The sequence below is a fragment of the Meriones unguiculatus genome, chromosome 7 (genome assembly GCF_030254825.1).
Source record: "Meriones unguiculatus strain TT.TT164.6M chromosome 7, Bangor_MerUng_6.1, whole genome shotgun sequence".
Taxonomy (NCBI): Eukaryota; Metazoa; Chordata; class Mammalia; order Rodentia; family Muridae; genus Meriones; species Meriones unguiculatus.
The window spans coordinates 15,934,413-15,955,149 of record NC_083355.1 but is presented as its reverse complement, the minus strand read 5'-3'; the positions used below and the strand labels follow the sequence as shown (position 1 = coordinate 15,955,149).

Genomic DNA, 20,737 nt, shown 5'->3' with positions numbered 1-20,737 from the left:
GAAAAATTAGCCACCTTTCTGTGCTTACTGTTACTTCAAATTGTAGCAGTCCAGTAAAGTCATAGTTCTGCTTCAAGAAGCTCCACCACCTGCCTCAAGACCTCATCATTGGGTCAGAGGTGTGTGTTCTAGAGCAATGATGCATTTGTAGAGCAGAAAGCCCCTAGAAAGAGTTGAAGAAATGTAGGGGAAAGCACCAAGCCCCTATGCAAATTGACTGTTCCCAAAAGTGCTGTTTTACTAATCTCCAAAAGAATATATCTTTGATAGATTTTCTTTCAAGTTCCAGTCCATTGGGTTTTACATGTTTGCATCAGATGTAAGACAGTACACAACAGAACTAAAAAATAAAAAGGTTTGAACTCAGTTTCTGAGACAAAGTTATGAAAGGGGATATAGCTCAGTTAGGAGAGTGTTTGTCCAGCCTAAATCCCCCTGGGGTGGATCTCTAGCACATGAAATTGGCATACACCTGTAATGTCAGCATTCAAGAGGTGGAGATGTGAGGATCAAGAGTGCAAGCTCATCCTTGGCTATGTAGTAAGTTTGAGGCAAGCCTGAGTTACATGAGACTAGATAGATAGATAGATAGATAGATGATAGATAGATAGATAGATAGATAGATAGATAGATAGATAGATAGATAGATAGATCTGTCTGATTATAGTAAGGTTGGTAGAAAGAATTATTGCACATGGATTCATTTCATAGTCTTACAACAGAAATACCTACAATTTCAAGGCTGACCTATATAGTGAAATGGAAAATTCATCTGAAAGTCTTTGAATTGCTTTCCCTGATACCCATCTGCTTAGTTTTATTCATTAGTGAGAATTTATGGAACTTCTACAGTAAAAACTATGCCAACCACTAGAGAAACTTAGATGAGTCACACACCCTATGGTATAAAGCTGTTACCTTCTAGAAAAAGAAAGTCAGACAAGCAACCAACAATATGTCATAGTATAATGTGTCACAGGAATTTAGACAAAAAAGAAATGCTTTTTAGAAAATGTGACATTCAAATTCTGCCTTAAAGAATGAGTCGTATTCCACTGGGCAAATTGGGACTCTGTAGGCATAGAAGAAAATGTGTGGCAGGACAGAAGTAGGAGGATGGTGAAGATGTGCTATGGCTTTGGGGGTTGGGGCAACTGTAATGAGCAAATGAAATGCCTGGTTGGAAAGAATGTTAGATAGTATCACTAAGAAGGAAGCCTTGAATGGCATCTTCAAGACTTTACAGAGAGCCTTTATCACTCTTTGTGTTGAAGAAACTTGTCAGTTAGCTCTAGTGATGTGAAAGACAGCTCTGACAAGCAATGAGTGGAAGGTAGGTTAAAGAAGGGGAGACTGCAGGTTGGGATTCTAATGATGGGGTTTATGACAATCATGTAGGTGAGAAATGCTAAGGCCTGTAACCTGAGGATAGTGAACAGAATATATTTGAGAGAGACATTTCAGAAAGGTAAAGATAGAGGGATCAAAAATGACTCTAGACTTTATGTGAATGATGAAGGAGAGTGTTGCTGCTAACCAGCATAGAACTTTCTAGAGGATGGGCCAGCTAGCATCAGTGGTACAAGAGGAAGAACACTCTTCTGGGGAGAACATGAGCCCATTTGGGGCATGTTGAGAAGGAACTACCTCCAGGCGCACAGACTGTAGTTAGAGATGGTAAAGATGTAGCTTTGGAAGGTGACAGAATGGGAAGCTCATAGTATAGGGTTGCCAATAAACAACAGTAGAAATTAACAGTAGCTCCAGGTCAAGACTGGAAATCAAGGATCCACGTGTGGCTGAACAGACCTGTAATCCCAGCCACTGGCACAGGGGCGAGGAGCACTAGAGAAACACAAGTCTGAGCCCACTTGTGAGACCCAGTATAAAAAAAATTAAAGAAATAAGCATGGGAAGGGAATATAAAGCAATTAAGTTGAGAAGCATGAAAACAAAATTGTTAACTAAATGCTAGAATATGATGATGGGGGGGGGGTGAGCCAAACAACTCAGAGTTAGAAAGAGAAACAGGGAACAGAAGGTTATAGAAGCCAAAAGAGTTCCAGAGCTTATCACTATCACAGGAAGTGTGTTACTGGAGCCCTCTGTGGCTTTGCCAGAGCACTGTGAAGAAAATGGTTGATAACAGAAGCCAGGTTTACATTGAAAACTAATGGGAAACAGAAAGTAGAGACCACTAACATAAACTATATATTTTTCCAGAATTTTATTACAGAATGAAAAACTTGGCTGTATTATAGACATTAGGAACAAGCCATTAGAAAATAAGTAAAATCAAAGTAAGAAACGAAGACAGCAAAAAGGTGAAATACAAGTTAAAAAGGAAAATAATAGGAGAAATCTCAGGACATCTGTGTTTCATGGATGATAAAAAGGCTTTTAGAAGACCCCATAAGCAAAAACAAAAAGGATTATATCAAATTCAAAAATACTCTGCACAGTAATGGAATCAGTCAGCACACTGAAGAGACAGCCACAAAGTGGAAGAAAGTATTTAGAAACTTCTGTCTTGGGGTTTTAATTGATATGATGAACATCGTGACCAAAAGCAATTTTACAATGAAGGGGTTTCTTCATCTTGCAACTTCCAAGTCACACTTAATCACTGAAGAAAGTCAGAACAGGAGCTCAAGGAGGGAACCTGGGAGCAGGGAATGAAGCAGAGGCCATGGAGTAGCACTGTGTTACTGGCTTGTTCCTCGTGGCTTGCTCAGCCCGCTTTCTTCCACACCCCAAGATCGCCTGCTCAGGGATAGTCCAGTGAGCTGGGCCTTCCAACAGGTTTGCCTACAGGCCAATCTTTTTTTTTTTCATAAATTTTTTATTCTTTATTAATTACACTTTATTCACTTTGTATCCCCCCCCCCCGTGGTTCGCTCCCTCCTCCTGTCCCAATCCCTCCCTTCCTCCCCACTCTGCACCCATACCCCTCCCCAAGTCCGCTGATGGGGAGGTCTTCTTTTCCTTCCTTCTGATCCTAGTCAATTAGGTCTCATCAGGAGTGGCTGCGTTGTCATCTTCTGTGGCCTGGTGAGGCTGTTCCCCCATCAGGGGGAGATGATTAAAGAGCAGGCCAGTCAGTTCATGTCAGAGACAGTCCCTGTTCCTATTACAACAGAACCCACTTGGAGACTGAGCTGCCATGGGCTACATCTGTGCAGGGGTCTTAGGTTAACTCCATGCATAGTCCTTGGTTGGAGTATGAGTCTCAGGAAAGATCGCTGTGCTCAGATGTTTTGGCTAATCTTATGAAAGCATTTTCTCAGTTAAGAGTCTCTCTTCCCAGATGTGGCTAGGTTTCTGTCACTTTGACAAATCCAGCCAGCGCAACTACACATCTGATCATAAGCAACAAAAAGTTTGATGATGATAATAATAATAATAATAACAGTAACTGGTTCCAAACAAACTGGACAATAGACTGAAATTGGTATTTCTCAAAAAAAAAAAAAAAACATACAAATGACTGGCAGGTGTATTAGAAAATGCTCAGCAATGACTATCAGGGAAATGCAATTTTTAAAAAAAGCCTAAAGGTAAGAAGTGCTAGTGAGAATGTGGAGAAAACCATATAAAGATACATGGTTGATGGGAATGTAACTCAACAGCCACTACAGAAAAAGTATGGAGGGTCCTCCGAAACTTAAAAACGCAGCTGCCATATGATCCCACAGCCTCAGTGCCAGCTCTGCATCCAAAGGAAAGTAAATTGCTATGTTTATTGCAACGGTGTTCACAACACCCAAGAAATGGAAGCCTCAGGTGACAGAATCATAAGGAAATTGCGGTGCATATGTACAGTGAGATACTATTCAGCCATAGATAAAAAATTAAATTCCATTCGTTAGCACTCATGGATGACTTGAGAGTAAGTGAAAAAGCCAAGCTCAAAGCAATGGGCAGAGAAGAATGCCCATTGTAATCCCACTTACAAGCCTGTGGTTCTGGTGTGCTACTATACAGCAAAGTGAAAATAGAAATAATAATACTGTACATTTTAAACAGGTTAAAGAAGTTTTTTAGAAACTTTTACCATAAAGAAAATATAAATGTTTGAGAAAGTAAATATATCTAACCTGGTTTAAACATTACATATATGTGTATCAGAAAAGCACGTTACCCCCAAGCTTTTATAGTTTTAAACTGTATTTTATTGTTATTTGTTTGTTTGCTTATAATTCTATTTATCCTTTGAGAATTCTACCTGCATATTCAGTGTATATCTATTCCCAATTATCAGTTCCCAGTCTCCTGTCTCCAGCTCTTCCTGGCCCCTCCAATATACCTTGTTCCCAACTTCATGTCTTCCTCCCACTCCTCTTAACACCCCACTAAATCTAATTAGTTCTGCCCCTATGCACATGGGTGTGGGGCCATCTCCTGGAGCCTGGGCAACCTGCTAATGACAACTCCCCCAAAGGAAAGTGAGTTAGCAGCCATCAACTTGCAATAATCTCCTCAGTTTGAGGTGAGGAGTCACAAGCTCCTTTCCCGTTTATTTCATAGGTTTAACCACAGATAACATCACTACTACTCAAATTATTCCAGATAATAGAAAACGAAGGGTGGCTGGAGAGGGGGCTCAGCAGTTATAAGTTTATGTTGCTCTTGCAGAGGACCAGGGTTTAATTACCAGTACCCACATAGCAGCTCACAGCTGTCTGTTAATCCAGTCCCAGAGGATTCAATGGCCTCTTCTGGCCTTCTTAGACACAAGGCATGCATGTGGTGCACAGACATTCATGCAGATGTGAGTGACACCTATACATGTAAAATAAACATTTTTGAGAGAAAGGGAAGAAAGCTTTCCAGACTTTCTATGAAGCCAGTATTACTCTGACACAAAACAAGACATAACAACAAAAAAGGAAAATTATAAACCGATCTCAGTGATGAACACACATGCAAAAGTTCTCAATAAAATACAAACCAAATTCTGGATCACATCCAAAAGGTCATTCATCATAAACAACCAGAGTTTATGCTATATGTAAATCAAATATATGCTATATAAAATTTGCCACACAAACAGAGTCAAAGACAGAAATCACATGATTACCTCAATAGTTACACAAAGTGGCTTTGACAAAATCCAGTATCTCTTCATGATAAAAGTTTATGTAGAGGCTAGGGATGGAGGGAGCATAGCTCAGCATAATAAAGGCTGTCTACAGCAAGCATATAGCCATCATCGTGCTAAATGGAGTAAAACTCCACTAACATCAGGAACAAGAGCAGTCACTCTTTCCATCCTCAACATATTACTTGAAATCTTAGTGCAATAAAACAAGAGAAGGGAATAAAATGAATACAAATAGAAAAAGTCAAAGTATCTCTATTTGAAGATAATACAATTGTATACATAAGAGACTCTAAGAACTACACACACATACAAAAAAAAAGCAAAACTTGTTGAGTTTATAAACACTTCTAGCAAAGTGGTAGCATATAAAATTAACCTAAAAAAATCAGTAGTCTTCCTGTGTACCAATGACAAACATACTGAAAATGAAGTGAAGACAATTTATTCATTCATAGTGACTACAAAAAAAAAAAAAATACACCACTTTCAAATAAATATAACCACGGAAATGAAAGACCTCTGCAATGAAAACTTTACAACGCTAGAGAAAGAAATTGATTTCCAAAGTGGTTGTACAAGTTTGCGCTCCCACCAGCAATGGAGGAGGGCTCTCCTTTCTCTACATCCTCTCCAGCGTGTGTTATCACTTGAGTTTTTTATCTTAGCCATTCTGATAGGTGTAAGATGGAATCTCGGAGTTGTTTTGATTTGCATTTCCGTGATGACTAAGAACCTTGATCATTTCTCTAAGTGTTTCTGTGCTCTTCTATATTCCTGTGTTGAGAATTCTCTCCTTAGCTCTGTATCCCATTTTTAATTGGGTTATTTGGTGTGTTGGTGTCTAATTTCTTGAGTTTTTTATGTATTCTGAATATTGGTCCTCTTTAGGCTGTAGGACTGGTGAAGATCTTTTCCCAAATATATGGTGTCATTTTGTTCTGCTGACAGTGTCCGTTGCTTTACAGAAGCTTTCAGTTTCATGAGGTCCCATTTATTTTTTTAATTTATTTTTATTAATTACGAGGTCCCATTTATTAATTATAGATCTTAGAGCCTGAGCTGTTGGTGTTCTGTTCAGGAAGTTGTCTCCTGTGCTAATGAATTCGAGGCTCTTCCCCACTTTTTCTTCCAACAGATTTAGAATGTCTAGTTTTGTGTTAAGATCTTTGATTTTGTGCAGGGTGATAGATATGTGTTTTGCATTTTTCTACATGTGGACATCCAGTTATACCAGAGAGGAAACAGGATGGGGGTCTACTATAAAGGGTCCTCTGAAAGGATTTACACAACAGGGGAACAAAGCAGATGCTGAGACTCAGGGCCAAACTTTAGACAGAACGCAGGGAGTCTTACGGAAGAAGAGAGAGGTGGGATTAGAGGGACATGGAGGGAACAGGATCCCCACAAGGAGACCAACAAAACTAAAAGATCTTAGCCCAGGGGGTCCTGCAGAGACTGATGCACCAATGGAGGACCATGCATGGAGAGGATCTAGACCCCCTGCTCAGATGTGGCCAATTGGCAGCTCATTCTCCATATGGATCTCTGAGAGAGGGGATCAGGGGCTGCCTCTATCATGAACTCAGTTGACTGCTCTCTGATCACACGCTCCTGATGATGCAGCCTTCCCAGGCCACGGAGGAAGGGGATCCAGGCAGTCCTGATGAGACTTAACAAGCTATGGGCAGTTGGCAAGAGTGGAGAACTCCCCCTTTCAGTGGACTAGGAGAAGGGGATGAATGAAAGAGGAGACTGGGGAGTTGAGGGATATATAATGAATAAATTGTGAAGAAAAAAAAAATTTTAAAAAGAAATTGAGAAAGATACTAGGAGATGGAAAAACCTCCATGTTCATGGAACAGAAGAATTAGTCGTATAGAAAAAGCATTTGACAGATCTATGCCATCCCAATAAACAATTCCAGTGTCATTCCTCACAGATTTTTTTTAAAAAATCACGAAATTTATATGGAAACACAGAAGACCAAGGACATTCAAAGAAACATTGAATAAAAAGAAGGCACTATCACCAGACCTGGTTTTAATTATACTACAGGGCTATAGTAATAAAAACTCATTTTTTTAGAACTGACACAAAAACAGACATATAAATCAATAAAATCAAACAAGACACCCAAGTATAATTCCCACACAACTACAGCTACCTGATTTCACAGGTAAAAGTGAAAGTGGCTTTGACAAAATCCAGTATCTCTTCATGATAAAAGTTATGTAGAGGCTGGGGATAGAGGGAGCATAGCTCAGCATAATAAAGGCTGTTTACAACAAGCATATAGCCATCATCATGCTAAATGGAGAAAAACTCCACTAACATCAGGAACAAGAGCAGTCACTCTTTCCATCAACATATTACTTGAAATCTTAGTGCAATAAAACAAGAGAAGGGAATAAAATGAATACAAATAGAAAAAGTCAAAGTATAGTTATAGTTGTAACTACCTGATTTTTTTTTTATAAAAATGCCAAAAGATACACATTGGAGAAAAGACAGAATTTTCAATAGTGTTAATAAACATGGATTTCAGCATTTAGAAAAATTAAACTAGTTCTTTATATCTCCCTGCAAAACTTAACTTCAAATGGATCAAAGACCTCAACATAAGACGTGATGCCCTGAAACCACTAGAGAAAAAAGTAAGGAATAACCTCAGTGTCTATGTTTATATACCAGTGAAAAGTAAGTTCTGAAAAGAAAGAAGCACACAGTGAATCTGGCTGTCAGGAAGGCAACTTAAGGTTCTTTCCTGCCCAGGGATATAATGTTGGCTTAGCTAATCAGAACAAATGTTTCTGAATGTATATGAAGTTATTTTAAATTCTCACATTGTATTTTTACTAAGGCTCAGGAGCTACAAAACATACTAGGAGGAAGGCAACACCTTTGAGGCATGCAGAGTCATGAGGATCCTTAGCAAAAGCACTGACTCCTTCATGTCCAAAGCAGTGACTGCCTGGTGACATGAGTTCTCTTCCTGAAGTGGTGCTTTATCGTACCGTCCTGTGAATTACTATTTTCCAAGCACAAAGAGCACACACAAAAGGAACAGCCATTTAAAGCAACTCCCTTCTTTACCTTCAGTTCATGGTGGTGTTATGGTAGAGAACCCATTGATGCTGCCACAGCTTCTTTCCCTTGTGATAGCTGCCTTGTGGTTTGAAAAATGATTTTGTGTTTGCTGGGATAAGTGGCAGTTGTTAGACATAGAGAGCCTTTTGTATTGATTGGTCAAAAGTGCTGGAAAATGACCACTCACAAAGCACAAGAGCACCTCTTCTGATCCCATGATAAAGTCTTTGATCAGTCTTTCCATAAGGAGTGACCTCAGCTTGTTTTCAGAGACCTAACATCTGACGGTGGTGTGTTAGTTTCTGCTTATTTCAATGAAACTGAGATCTCAAGTCATTCTTAGCCCTGCTCTTTCTGTACCCATCTGTCCATCTCTGTATAATCAGTCTCTCAAAACTTTCACACTTTTTAGCTGGTCACTGCTAAAATAAATAAACACTAAAATCGCGAGAGTTTTTCCCACTAGAAATTTATTCTCATTAATATAAAATCCAGAGGTGGGAGGTGTCTGTTCTACACAGTCTTGGAGGGACCTATTCTAATGGACCTGTTCTGCCATCTTTTCACACACCGCTCTAGGGGCATCTGCATGATGTCATCAGCTGGCAGACTGGAGAAGAGAGAGCACAGGAGAGATTTTTCTGGGCCATGTCTGAAGTCATGAATCTCGTTTCTCTCCACATTTCATAAAGTGTAGCTTAGTCATATGACACCCTGCCCTCACTCCCTGTTGAATGTAAAGCCACTTCCTGAGACCAAGTCTTAGGGAAGCGTAACCTTGTAGGTGGTGACCAGCTCTTCACAGTCTTAACTCACTAGGTCTCCCTAATTGCCCACATCTGCCTTTATAATATATAAGCCTTCCACAGCAGTCCATGCTGTTTTAACCCATATTGAGATAAGTCGCGGGCTGGCTCTTTGATCACCTCTATCTGTCGGGGGAGCAGCCTTACCAGGCCACAGAGGAAGACAAAGAAGTCAGTCCTGATAAGATCTGATGGTCTAGGGTCAGACGGAAGGGGAGGAGGACCTCCCCTATCATTGGACTGGGGGAGGGGCATAGGAGAAGAAGAGGGAGGGAGGGAGGGTGGGATTGGGAGAGGATGGGGGAGGTGGTTACAGCTGGGATACAAAGTGAATAAACTGTAATTAATAAAAATAAAAAAATTTAAAGAAGGAAAAACAACAACAACAACAAAGGTACTTCGCCAGCTGGTTATGACTATACCATTCTGTCAACATCTGACCATCACACAGAATGTCAAGGCATTTGGAGAGGACAGTCTGCCCCTGCAGTTCTGGACAGCACCTGCTCTGGCTTTTGTTAAGGCATGTGTATCCAGGAAAAAGAAGAAAAGACGGTGTGGTGGGGTAGAGGGAAAGTCCTCAACTCTCACCTGTGATTGCTCCTCTCCTAAAGCACCTAAAATCAAATATAACAAACAGGCATCGTGGTGGATTATAGTATAATCCTAGCACTCCTCACTCAGGAGGCTGAGGGAGGAGAATCACAAGTTGGAGGTCAGCCTTAGGGGGAGGGTCCCTTTCTCCTCCCTCTTTCTTTCCCTCTCTCCCTCTGTCTCCTCTCCCCTTTTCTTCTTCTCCATCACCTTCATTCTCTCTCCAGTCACCTTGACATGAGTTTTTCTGTTTCACCAAATTCCTGCCATAATTAGAATTAACCCAGGAGCACAACAAATCCTTTCTCTGTTGAGTTGTTTCTGTCAGTTATTTTCTCACAGCAGTGAAAAGTCTGACATAGAAAGTAGTCATTCGGGTGCTGGAGAAATGGCTCAGAGGATAAGAGCACTGATTGCTCTTCCCAAAGGTCCTGAGTTCGATTCCCAGCAACCACATGGTGGCTCACAACCATCTAAACATAAAATCTGGTTCCCTCTTCTGGCGTGCAGGTGTACATGCTAACACACATTGCATAAGTAATAAATAAATCTTAAAAAAAAAAAAAAAAAAAGAAAAGAAAGTAGTCATTCCACTAGGTAGGTGGTGGTGGTGCATGCCTTTAATCCCAGCACAAGTCCAGCCCGCTGTACAGAGCTCGTTCCAGGACAGCCAAGTCCATGCAGAGCAACCCTGTCTCAAAAAACCAGAAAGGAAAAGAGAGAAAGAAGTCGGTCTTTCAGTACTGCACTCTGCTAAAATTATTTGTAATAAGTCTTACTTAATTCTTTTTATGATTAATTTTTATTTTATTTTTCCTTAAATTTTTTTATATTAATCTTAACACAGGCCTGAGAGCTATGCATTGCTCGTGATTGCATAGCTTGCCCTTAGTTATAAAGCTTGTGAGTGCTGTGGCAGAACTAGAATTTGAACATGGGTCTGTAGACTTTGAGAAGTGAAAGGGCAGCATTGTGAATGCAGTAAGAGAACTTTTCAGGGTCACTTTGAATTACAGGTAGTCTTATTTATAATGATGTGGAAATGATTCTTCTGTCCTCAGCACTCCCCCTTGACCCATTGTCTTCATAACCACTTTTGATCTTGTATTAAAGTCTGCCTTGATTGCCATGATCTTCAATTAGAGAAAAACTATACTTTGTGTTTTATCATAAACAAAATCACACTTAACAGAGTTCACGCTGCTTGATTTCTTAGTTCACAGTTTCTCAAAATGCTAATTAGAAATTGTCAGCAGTGGTCAGGGCAGATGGCTTAGCCGTTAGGAGTGCTTCCTTTCTTGTAGAAGGCCCAGGTTTGGTTGTCAGCATCCATATTAAGCAGCTCACAGTGACCTTTAATCCCAGAGACTCTGACATCATCTGGTCTCTGTGGGCCACACAGTACATGTAAACTCATGTAGGCACACATAAATAACGATAAATACATCTGAGTTTGTCAACATTAATAATAATGATTTTAATAAATCATTGTTCTTGGAAGGCAGGAACGTGTAGATCTCTGAGTTCAAGGTCAGCTTAAGACTAAGAACTACATATAGAGTTCCAAATTAGTAAGGGCTACATAGAGAGCCCCTGTCTCAATAAATAAATAAATAGTAATACTATACAAATAGATATGTTGTTCTTTATACTGGTGGGTTCTTTTTCATGTTCCATTGAAGGAGAGAAGTAGCATTAAGTACAGTGTTTATGATACTATAGAAACATACAGTTTACAGTTTGGTAAACTGTAATCTACAAATCTAAAGTGTTACTACTTAATTGCTTAGCAGTAGCTGTATGAAAAACATGGTTTCTATCCGCAGTAGAGATTAACAGAAAGCCTGATTGAAAACAGGCTTTGACTATCCTTTGAATACCATGCTGAGGATTTGTTCTAGTTTCATTGTGCTGTGATACATACCATGGCCAAAAGCAACTTAAGGGAAGAAAGGGTTTACTTCCCCTTCAAGGTTGCAGTCTGTCATCAAGGGAAATTCAGGAGGAACCTGAAGGCAGGTGCGCTTGCCGTTCCTCCCACACAGCATTACCTCTAACCGAGGAGCACACGGCCAAGGAAATGCTGCTTGCTGGGAAGCTTGAATACTGGCTTCTACTCAGCAAGCTTTCCTATACAGTTCGGACCACCTGCCTAAGGCCTCCTGCATCAGTTCAATAATCAAGAAATGCCACCCCTCTCCCGTAGACATGCTCACAGGCCAATATGATCTACCAGTTTCTCAATTGAGGCTCTGTCCTCAGGTGACTGTAGGCTGTAACTAGTTGACAAGTGAAGCTAATCAGATCAGGGCTTAAATGGATGTACGGAAGGAAGTGTAAGTCGTTGAAGAATGTTTAGCAAGATTTTGATGAACTTGTGCAGTATATTGTAGGAATGGGCCGAAGAGTGGACACTGAAATATAATAGAGTGGAAATATAACATAGTCTCTTACACTCATCCAGGCGAGGAAGTTAAAGGAGAGAAACTAGTAATGAGTTTTATGCCTGACTGGCACATTTTGAAAAACAAATTAGTCTTATAGTATTTGTTTTTAAGGAAAAGCTCCAACTTCAAAAGATGGCTTTCACTTGACAGTGATGGGGGTAGACAGAGCAAGCAGGGAGCTAGATAAACAAAAATAAGTCTTCCCTGTTTGATGTTTCTCTGTGAGAGTCATTCACATTGAGGTGAAAGTTGAAGCCAGAGGACGAGAGCTACCTAGGAGAAAAAGAAGGCAAAGACATTTGCCTTCTTCATAACTAGAAGAAATGACAAAAAGTACCTGCATATTGTCACAGTTGCCAAGAGATAATTAGATAGTTATTGCTGCTGTTGTTTGGCTTGGTTTTTTCAAGATGAGATTTCACTGTGTAGCCTTTGGCTGTCCTGGAACTCTCTCTGTAGTCTAGGCTGGTTTCAAACTCAGAGATCCACCTGCTTCTGCCTCCTGAGAGCGGGGACTAAAGGTGTGTGCCACCACCACCCAATATGTTTTTACTTGAAAGGTAAGATTTTACATTTTAAATTTTTGTTTATTTTACCATAGAAGTCCAGTGTAGGTATAGCTTTCAAGGAGATGGTTTTAATAAGTACATAAATAAAGCCTAATGCTGAAAGGAAACAATAACAAAGAAAAATATCAAAAGTTAAGATAAAAATCACATTCCATGACAACTAAAAGGTTACCAATGATGTTAGAGAAATTGGAGCCAAGAAGAATAACATTTAGAAGTAAGCAGATGATATGAAAGTAGAAACAAATTTACACAAATGAAGCAGATGACATTCAGACTTTAATTTAGCTAGTGGTACTGTACTTCAGAAGAACAAGACACCTGGAAATACCAGCACACAGCATAAATTGCTGTTACCTTTTGTATCCCAAACACCATAAGCTTTGAGTTCAGTGAGCTCTTCAGAACTGTTGTTTTTTGTTTGTTTCCTCACTATATAACATGAACTTGTTTTAAATTTGTAATCCTCCTGCCTCAGCCTCCTGAATTGCTTTCTGGAATTAAATGTACAGGCCCAACAAAGTCATTTTTTATAAAAATCTGCCATGCTTCCCATTCAGAAAGAAATGAATGACAATTGTCACCCTCCTCTCACCCTGTATTGTGTGCTATTCATACACTCAGTGCCAAACAGCAGCAGCAGTCATCAACATTGGTATCTCTAGGAGCAGACGCACACTGTAGAAATTCAGGTATTGTAGTATAAATAAATGAAATCACTAGGACAAAGTCAGTTCTGTGTCTTAACCAAAGATCTCATTCACTGTGGACTTAGGCTTTTTGTTACCATTATAATCCCAGTAGACATGGATTCTCATTCATGACTTAAAGCTTAAGAAGCAGGTCAGGGCTGGCATACAAAGTAAATAACCTGTGATTAATATTTAAAAAAAATAAAAAAGAATAAAAAAAAAAGAAGTAGATCAGAGGTCCATATTAAGAAATTGCTGTCACAGTTACACAGTCATGAATGAGTAACTTAAAAAGAATTTTTTGGCTGGGCAGTTGCTGGTGCACACCTTTAATCCCAGCACTCAGAAGGCAAAAGCAGGCGGAGCTCCTTGAGTTGGAGGCCAGCCTGGTCTACAAAGCAAGTTCCAGGCCAGGGCTACATGGAGAAACCCTCTCACCCTCTCTTGAAAACAAACCAATAATAATAATAATAATAATAATAATAATAATAATACACCAGGAAAGCACCAGTAATTTTACCATAACTAGATAGATGGAATTTTGAAGTCTCTGCCTCTGTTACACCCAATTTTCCTAACTCTGTTACACCAGACTGCCAACAAAATAGAGCTTTCAGTTTGTGCTCTGTGAAAGTTTAGTGGGCATTTTTAGATGATGTAACTGTGAAACAGCACTGTCCCCAGACCTCAAAATGATCGTGATGATTCCATCAGATTGCGCCTGTCTGGGCATTCTTCCAGCTAAATCATTCCCTTCCCATAGGATTAACCTTGCCTAGTTAAACAAGCTGGTAACCCAGCACCCATTATAGTTTAGAAATTCTGTAAAGACAAAATTTGGAATTTCTTTCAAAATCTTACTAAAATGAAGATTCTGGGGTGGTTTATACATATAAACCATAGCAGCTGTCCCTCCTCATATCTCCAGGTTCAAAAGGGGAGAGAAAGGGGGAGCAGAGAGGGGGAAGATAATCTAGTACCCTCCCTTCTGCCTTGTTTTGCTTTTGTTTTCTTGGGCTGTTTTGTTGTGTGTTGGTTTGTATTGAGACTATCTTACTGTATATTACAGGCTGTTGCATCTTAGGCCCCCAACCTGTGATCTTTCTTGTCTGCTAAGGTGCTAGGATTAAGGTGTATGCAGTTAGGCCAAAATACTGGCCTTTTTTAAAAATTATTTTTATTGTTATTAATTACAGTTTATTCATTTTGTACGTCCTCCCCTCCCAATCCCACCCTCCCTCTTCCCTACCCGTATCCCTCTCCCAGTACACTGATAGGGGAGGTCCTCCTCCCTTTCCCTCTGATCCTAGTCTATCAGGTCTTATCAGGAGTGGCTGCACTGTCTTCTTCTGTGGCCTGATAAGGCTTTGAAAAAAAGTCCAGGGTTTTTGTTAATGTTTTGCTTATTTTGTCTGTTTTATTGTATTTATTTAGGGGCACATAGGTATGTCACAATACTCACGGGAATGAGATAACATCTTACAGAAATTGATTCTCTCCTTCTACCAAGTAGATTCCAAGGAAGAAACTCAAGTAATCAGGCATGGTGGCAGGTACCTCCACTGCTGAGCCCATAATGTCCAGTTTTTTGTTTTAAAAACACAGTGAACATTTTTACGTGGAGTAGGCTGTATTAAGTATTGTAGAAAATACATGTGATCTAGATTTTTCTTTCAATAATGTAAATAGAAATACATACACATATATCTCATGCCAGAGCCAGCCAGCAGAGTCGAATGGTTTTTGAGTCGGGAGTGAGGATTAAATTTAATAAAAAAAACACACAGCACACAGGAGGCTTTTTTAAGAAGGTCGCTCAAGCCTCTGCAGCAAAACTAGCAGCAACTCCCCTTGCTGCAGCCACCAGCCTGTCTTTTTATTGTAGAGTTTTTAAGCCAGAGTAGAAACATCTCAGAACAATGGGTTAATTTCCACGAGGAGCCTGAGGAAGAGGTGTGGTCTTCACAATCTATCCCACCTGCTGTCACAAACAAAAGGAGATGGACTTGCAAATTCTTCCCCGACTTAGTGAAGGCCTGGTAAAAGCAGTCTCTCCGCTGAGATTTAAATATCAAAGCAGCTACCAGAGGCGCGGCTCCCAACAGTCTCTTATATACACACAGACATGTTGACACTTAAGAGAATAGATTGCCGGGGGATATCACTCAGTTGGTAGAGAACTTACCTAGTTTGTAGGAACCTGTGGGGCTGATCCCAGCATCACATAAACCAGGTCTGGTAGTATATACATGTATGCAGGTTCAAAAGTTCTGGATTAGACTGGTGAGATGGCCAGAGAGTAAAGGTGCTTGCTGCCAAACGCAGTGAGTGGCCTACATTTGACCTAAATGGTAGAAGGAAGGAAGTGACTCCTTCATGTTGTTCTCTGGCCTTCACATGCATGCACACATGCATGCGTACACACGTATACATTTAAAAAATAGATTTTGAGGCCTACATGAGCCCTTATATCAGCAGAAAGAAAGAAATTAATCAATCAGTCAGTCAATCAATCAATGGACTAAGAATATAGCTCAGTGGCAAGTGTTTAGCCCTAGGTTTGCCATTCAGCATCACTAATAATTGGTGTGTGTGTCTGTGTGTCTGTGTGTCTGTGTGCGCGCGCACGCGTGCACAAATGTGATTAATACTTAAAGATTATCATTCGGATACTTTGAATTGGGACAGAACAGATTATAATATAAGTGGATTTAAGACCAAAAAATAATTACTTTATTTAAAGTAACCCAAAATTAGAGCAGTTTAGATGCTACACAGTCAGGATTAGGGCTCACTTTTTCTGGTACTTTTTAGCCTAGCCCTGTTTTGGGCTTTGTTCTCAAGCCAGCTGATTACATGATTTGGACTAAGAAGGCAGTTCTGGCCATCATGAACAGATCTGACACTATCCAAGGGGTCGAGAGGAGGTTTTTCTTTTTCAGAACAAATTAGAAGTCTGTTGTCAGAGAGACACAGGGGAGTGGACACCATCAGGAAACTCAGTGTGCTGGAGGAAAAAGCATGGAGCCGGGTGAATACTAAGCAGGAGACTGTAAATGTCTACTGCTGACATCAGAAAGAAAGTGTTCCACTGCGCTCAGCTGGAAGAGGAGGGAGAGGCGTGGCAGAGGCCGGCCAGAGAGTTCTTCCAGGAAGAGGCCGTCAGTCCATTTTGGAGCATGTTGAGTTTAGGGACCAGGGAAGACTTCAAATGGAGAAATGCAATAAACAAATGGCTGAGGCCTAAAGCCGAGGAGGAAAGTCTAGATAGAGAAAAGATGTATAGGCTGTCAATGGTGGCTGCTGTGCGGGTTCACACAGGAGAGTACACAGTGAGGAGCACTGGCCTGCGAATGGTGAGATTGGACAAAGACACAAAATGAAAATGAAAACATTGTCATGTTGTCTATATGAGGAATGGGAACAAGTCAACTGCATATGGCTTCTGTAATGTCCAAACATGTTATTCACCTAGTAAGAACTGTTTTCCCCAAGCTACTGACTTAGTGGTGCCTAGTTTTGCTGGAGAGATGACTGGACCTGAGTAGTTAGGGCAAAACTGAAGCACTCAGTTGTCTAAAACGACTCTCTCTTTGCAGGAGCGGCCACACATTACTTGCCTTCTGGTTTTCCCGCCAAGAGGGAAAGCTGAACCGACAGCAGACCATTGAACTGGGCCATCACATCCTCAAAGCACACATCTTTAAGGTAATTGGAGATGTGAGACTTTTTCCATCTCTAGCAGACTTTTCTAAATATCCTATGTAGAAAGTGAAACTGTTATGCTCATATAATCCCTACTTTCTGAAATTGGTTTGCTCCATCTCCAAATTATGTGTCCCCTTCATCCCTCAGCTGTTAGAGAGCTGACCCTGTTTTGACGGAGAAGGTAAATACCTCCACTGTAGAGAAGTTGGCTAGGTTAATAGGCCATTTACCTCGACTTTCCAGAGAACACACACAATGTCATTTACATAAGGAGCACATACATACACCTGTATGTTCTCCACATATGACCAGCCATGTTATAAAAGCCAGTTGCAGGTTTTTAGATAGCTAAACATGTGTGTATGTATTGTATTATATTATATTATATTATATTATATTATATTATATTATATTATATTATATTTTGCTAGTAATATATAGATATATATTAGAAATATATGTAAATATATATGATAGTTCGAGGAATTTATAATTCACATGAAAGCTTAGGAGGAAATTGTTTTCATTTTTAGTTCACAGTTCGCTATTACTCACTATTTATTACTATGTTTGACAGTTTTAGCCCCGTTGGCCCAAGTGTAACTCAGATATAAAGCACTTTCCTACCATACAGAAAGCCCTGGACTCGGTACCAGCACTGCAGAAATGAACATCAGACAGAAATGGTGACACACATGTAACTACAAGGGAGGCTAAGGCTGAGTACTGCCAAGAGTTTAAAGTCAGCCAGAGTCACAGAGCAAGACTCCACAGCACAAGAAGAAAGTTCCGATAGCTCTAACCACTGTGCTCCCTCAGAGTCGTTCCCTTGCTTAGAACTGAAAAATCCAAGTATCTTAAACAGTTCTCTAGGTCAGACTAACCCTCAAGATACGTAAGGACTAACATTTCTCCAAGAGCCTCACAAATTCTTCCCAGTGTATAAGCACACAGCTAGAAAAGTTTGTTTGTTGAATGGACAGAAGTAAAACCTACTGTGACAAGTCTTTTATTTCAGTCATAACTGTCTTGTCTAATCATTGCATTAAAAATGACCTTATTCAGTGACCTTACTTGCTATGAGCAGAATACAACTAATATAAGACAGGGTTCCAATTTCATGAGGGTACTAAAATGTCTACTACATCCGTAAACACTAAGATAATTGTCCTTTGATCATATATAACCGTCAGTCTTTTGACATGACAATCTGCACAGGATACATGTAAAGATGAAGTTGATGCTTGCCTTTGTGCACTATAAAGTAAGTGCCACATTAACTGAGAAAAAATATGAAGTTTCATTTAACCAAGTGTGACTTTAGCACTTAGGAGCCTACATGTAAACTGTACGCTTCTGTCATTGGCAAGAGTTTTATCTTGCATTGATGCAGACAGCATGGTTGTCTGAGCTAAGAATGGCTCTGTGTGTGATTCAGGCTGCAAACACTCTAGTGTACAGCAATGAGTGATGACATGTCTGCAAGCTACAGAATGAGGACTAGACTCTGGTGTTCCTGCTGCTGCAGCTCACATGATCCTTTCAGTGCAGGGGCTGTTGAGAGGCTTTAGTTCTCCCAGACTGAAATCCTCAGTCACTGTTGGCTAAGGGCCGTGCAGAGTCAAAGGGAGACATAGCCATAACCAGTTCCACTCAGAACGCCTCAGCAGTGACATACATACAGTCCTCTGGGAATTTACTTCCCATATTGGTTATGAAAATATATTTATTCCATTAATGATCTTTAAAATAATAAAACAATAAAAAGCCTATGATTCTGGATATTGAGCTGGCTGTAGAGCCTTTTAAATTCTCTTGTTTTGACAACTTTTTGAGGTATAACTTTGTGTACTACATGAAATTCACCAGTTTTAGGGGTGTGTGTGTGTGTGTGTGATTTTTAGTGTACTTAGATTTATGACATTATCAAACAACCCAGGTGTTCCAATGGAGGAATGGATACAGAAATTGTGGTACATTTACACAATGGAATACTACTCAGCAATTAAAAACAAGGAAATCATAAAATTAGCAAGCAAATGGTGGGAAGTAGAAAAGATCATCTTGAGTGAGGTAACCCAGAAGCAGAAAGACACACATGGTATATACTCACTTATAAGTGGATATTAGAAATATAATATAGGATAAACACACTAAAATCTGTACACCTAAAGAAGCTAAGCAAGAAGGAGGACCCTTGGTAAGATGATCAATCCTCACTCAAAAAAGCAAACGGGACAGACATAGGAAGAGGGAGAAAACAGGAAAAGGACAGGAGCCTACACAGAGGTCCTCTGAAAGACCCTACCCAGCAAGGATCAAAGCAGAGGCTGAGACTCATAGCCAAACTTTGGGCAGAGTACAGGGAATCTTATGAAAGAAAGGGGAGATAGAATGACCTACAGGGGACAGGAGCTCCACAAGGAGAGCAACAGATCCAAGAAATCTGGGCCCAGGGGTCTTTTCTGAGACTGCTACTCCAAACAAAGACCATGCATGGAGATAACCTAGAACTTCTGCACAGATGTAGCCCATGGCAGCTCAGTATCAAAGTGGGTTTCTTAGTAATGGGAACAGGGACTGTCTCTGACATGAACTCAGTGGCTGGTTCTTTGATCATCTTCTCCTGAGGGGGGATCAGCCTTACCAGGCCACAGAGGAAGACAGTGCAGCCAGTACTGATGAGACCTGATAATGCTAGGGTCAGAGGGAAGGGGAGAAGGACCACCCCTACCAGTGGACTTGGAGAGGGGCATGGGAGGAGATGAGGAAGGGAGGGTCAGATTGGGAGGGGATAAGGGAAGGAGCTATAGCTGGGATACAAAGTGAATAAACTGTAATCAATAAAAAATAATTTTAAAAAGAATTATGACATTATCACCACCATTATTATATTTTTTCACACTAAAAAAATAAGCCTCATCCCCAGTTTGTCATTTCTTACTCTATATTCTATCCCATAAATTTGACTTTTGAAAACATTTCCTAGAAATGAAATTACATAATGTGTTCTCTTGTGCCCAGCTTCTTTTACTTAATATATTTTCATAGTTTCTTAATATTGGACTATAGATGAGTACATTATTTATTTTATTATAAAATAGTATTCCATTGTGTGGATGCACAGCATTTTATTTATACATTGAAATAATTGAGTTGCTCCACTTTTGAAATGCATATGGATGACTGAATACTGTACATAGCATTTAGTACATCTACAGCTCAGTAACAGTTAGTACATTTATAATATTAAGGTACAGATTTGTATGGACAGCCTGTTATCTGTCTATCTTTATCTTTCTGTCTCTGTAGGCCTACCTGGCTGGCCTGGAACTTACTCTACAACCACACTACACAAAGATTCATAATTTTCCTGCCCCTGAGTGTTGAGATTACAGGTGTGTGCAATCACCACACTCAGATTTGGTCTCAGTTCTTTTGAGATATATACCTATATACCTAGAAGTGAATAGAATTGCACTTGAGTACAGTGATACACACACACACACATATAGTACAAATTTGGGCCAGTTTAGGTAATATAGCAAAACCACATCTCAAAAAAATAAAAACAAGAAATGATAGGATTTCTAGGTCATATAGTAACTAGGTTTGACATTTGAAGAATTGTCATTAGGTTTTTCAGAGTGTTCACGCATTTTACAGTCCTACCAATAGTTTGTGAGGATTCCAGTTTTCTTGCACCAGTCTTGAAATAACACAATCCCCA

The 20,737-nt window shown here is 40.0% G+C and overlaps 1 protein-coding gene across 11 annotated transcripts in view; it reads left to right on the top strand.

The window, feature by feature from the left end:
- Tanc2 (tetratricopeptide repeat, ankyrin repeat and coiled-coil containing 2) overlaps nt 1-20,737 on the top strand; it is a 304,530-nt gene that overhangs the window by 241,025 nt on the left and 42,768 nt on the right. For all 11 annotated transcript variants that reach the window (XM_060386550.1, XM_060386548.1, XM_060386546.1 and 8 more), the window contains one exon: nt 16,899-17,007. In XM_060386550.1, the coding sequence (XP_060242533.1) occupies nt 16,899-17,007 (109 nt within the window). The remainder of the gene's footprint in view (nt 1-16,898; nt 17,008-20,737) is intronic.